Source organism: Armigeres subalbatus, chromosome 2 (genome assembly GCF_024139115.2).
Source record: "Armigeres subalbatus isolate Guangzhou_Male chromosome 2, GZ_Asu_2, whole genome shotgun sequence".
Taxonomy (NCBI): Eukaryota; Metazoa; Arthropoda; class Insecta; order Diptera; family Culicidae; genus Armigeres; species Armigeres subalbatus.
In genome coordinates, this window is record NC_085140.1 from 151,228,836 (window position 1) to 151,231,354 (window position 2,519).

General features: G+C 39.9%; 1 protein-coding gene across 2 annotated transcripts; it reads right to left on the reverse strand.

The window, feature by feature from the left end:
• Positions 1-1,326, reverse strand: LOC134215286 (uncharacterized). Of its 2 annotated transcripts, none has more exons than XM_062694508.1 (3): positions 1,063-1,326; positions 807-965; positions 1-726 (listed from the first exon to the last, which is right to left on the reverse strand). In XM_062694508.1, exons 1-3 carry the CDS (start codon positions 1,133-1,135, stop codon positions 233-235), a joined length of 726 nt encoding a protein of 241 aa, XP_062550492.1. In that variant the 5' UTR covers positions 1,136-1,326; the 3' UTR covers positions 1-232. The 2 variants fall into 2 exon arrangements, with proteins under 2 accessions (XP_062550492.1, XP_062550491.1); XM_062694507.1 differs by having other exon boundaries at positions 1-741.
• Positions 1,327-2,519: the final 1,193 nt, after the last annotated feature.

Here is a 2,519-nt window from a genome sequence, read left to right on the forward strand (position 1 = left end):
ATCAGAGTCTCGTGTATTTCAGTAGTCGTTCTTGGGTTTATTTGGGGTTCGAAGAGTTTAGTTAATTACAAAATAAATAATAAATGCGCCCTGCACTTCTTCAGAATTAACAATCTAGTCAATTCCTTTTGCACACGTATTTTTGATAACCTATGGAGGAGTTGGATTGCACTTAATAAATTAAGAAGTCTTATCACTAGGAACCACTGAAGCCAACTTCAATACTAGAAATCTAATATGGACGGGCTCGCAGCTTGGCAGGTTTCTTTCTCAGTTGAACAGGGGCAGCCCTTCTCAGTTCAGCAGTGGCTGGGCTTCCGTAAGCAGTGGCAGTGCTAGTGGCAGATCCTCCCTTTCCGGTGCTGTAGGAGTTGGCAATGGCGATGGCACCTCCGTTCGTGCTTCCGAAGTTGACGGGGAAGTACGCATTTGGAGCAGCAGTGCGGTTTCCACCACGACGTCCGACCTGAGTGTCCTGCTCCTCCTCTTCGGCAGAGTCCAACTGAACAGTGACCTTCTTCTTCTTCTTTTCTGGGATAACAGCTGGAACAACTGGAGCAGCTACCGGCTCATCAGCAATAGGTTCCACTGCATCGAATTCCTGGACAGCTGGGACATCTTGTTGAATAGCTGGAATGTCTTCGACAGGGTACTGTTCTGCTGGGTACGCATCAGCAACAGACGGTATGCTGGGGTCTTGAACAGGTGTTTCAGCGCTTTCAACATCTGTGTTTTTGCAATCTGACGATTAATAACATCACATGTCACACATCAAGCTAAGCTTGAAGCATTTTCCATGAACTTACCCTTCAGATATGTTCCGGCAGCAAGGTTGTTTCCAGCGGCGAAGGCAGACACTCCAGCCGAGCGGCGTAGATTCCGAAGTTGCTGGTTCTGGTAGTGGAGTCCGTACATGGCTTGCCGTTGACCCATGTAGCCCATGGGCTGTTGATAGTACATGAAAGCTGCCAGTTGAGAAATATCACAGTTAGTATCACTTCCAAACCACTCAAGAAATAATTTTTATTCCTATAAATGTCCATTGATTGTAAGAACACGCACCATTTCGCACAGGGACCGAGTACCCAGAACTGATTCCACACAGCACCACAAAAACAGCCACAATCTTAATCATGTTTGTTATATTCACTTTTTTCTTCTATTGATGCACAATACGAGAATGATCAAAATGATCTTGTTTTTTTTTGTTCGAAACTTAGAGAAAGTTTCGAATTCGTCTTCGGCCGAAGTTCTCAGACCAAAAATCAGGAGCTAAACTTATGAAATGCTCTTGGATAAGTTCCCACCGATTACTGATAATTCTGGTGCCGGGAACAGACGCTTTTATACTGGAAGCAGCGAAATGAGCACTTGGTATTCATGTGGAGTAAAATATTATTGCCTCTTTTGTCCCAGTGTGCGCGTTAACTAACTCCATGTGTAAAGCTATCGATTTTATTAGATTTTAGAATAAATTTGAATTTGACTTACTCGAAAGCAATGCGCGAGAGAAAGACATACTCAGACCCGTCCGCGCGGCGCGCGATTAATTGAGAGAAACGGGAGTCTCAGAATGAAGGAAAAAACGAGAGTCCGTACGTGTGACCACGAGCAACACACTGCCACCGGATTTGCGAAAAAACGAAAGAAATGACAAAAAAGTCATACCGGCACTTGTGGTCAGTCCATGCGGCACCGCATCGTGGGGTGGTTGTACTTTCTATGTAATAGCTTGTTTGAATGTAGTATGTTTTGATTGTCGTGCCTTATGAATAAAATCAATTGGTGATTTAGGTTTTTTTTTCAAATATCTTCAAATAATAATATGTTTTTAGGGATTTATAGAGTTTTAACGCCATCCAAAATAATAATAAGGATTGCGAAAAGTGATACTAAATTGTGTGAGTGAATTTCTCTTTAATGTTCCTAATGGAGTGTTGTTGCATTATTTGAAGATTAGGCATATCTTATGCTGATATCAACAAAAAAACAAATATAATTCTAATCACTTTACCATTTTCCAATTATTTTCGTACTTTATAATTTGGTTCATGTATACTTTGATTGGAATAAGTGTCAGTGTTTTGCACAATGTTTTTCGAATAGTATGCTCTCAATTCTCGTAAAACATTACTTATTTGAGATGAGGACGTTTTACACTCATTAGAGAAACTGCTTCTTTCTGCACTCCCAATAAAGAAGTTTATCGTGAAAATGTATTCGTCTGCTATCAAAAAATAACAAAAGTTCGTCATCTTCGCATCTACACTTATAATTTAAAAGCAAGTCGGTCGAATTGTACATTTTGTATTTTATAATTTATTAGTGCTAACGAAAATCTGGTAGTTTTCACTTTTTTATCAGGCGAAGGAAGAAATAACTATTAATAGTACATTATTCGGAGATTCAGCTGTACGACCAATCATGTTAATTACAACAATATCTAAATATGTGAGAAAATTATTTAAGCTCTTCTAGTGGAATATCTTCATCTGTCATAAGACGAGTTTAGTACTTTC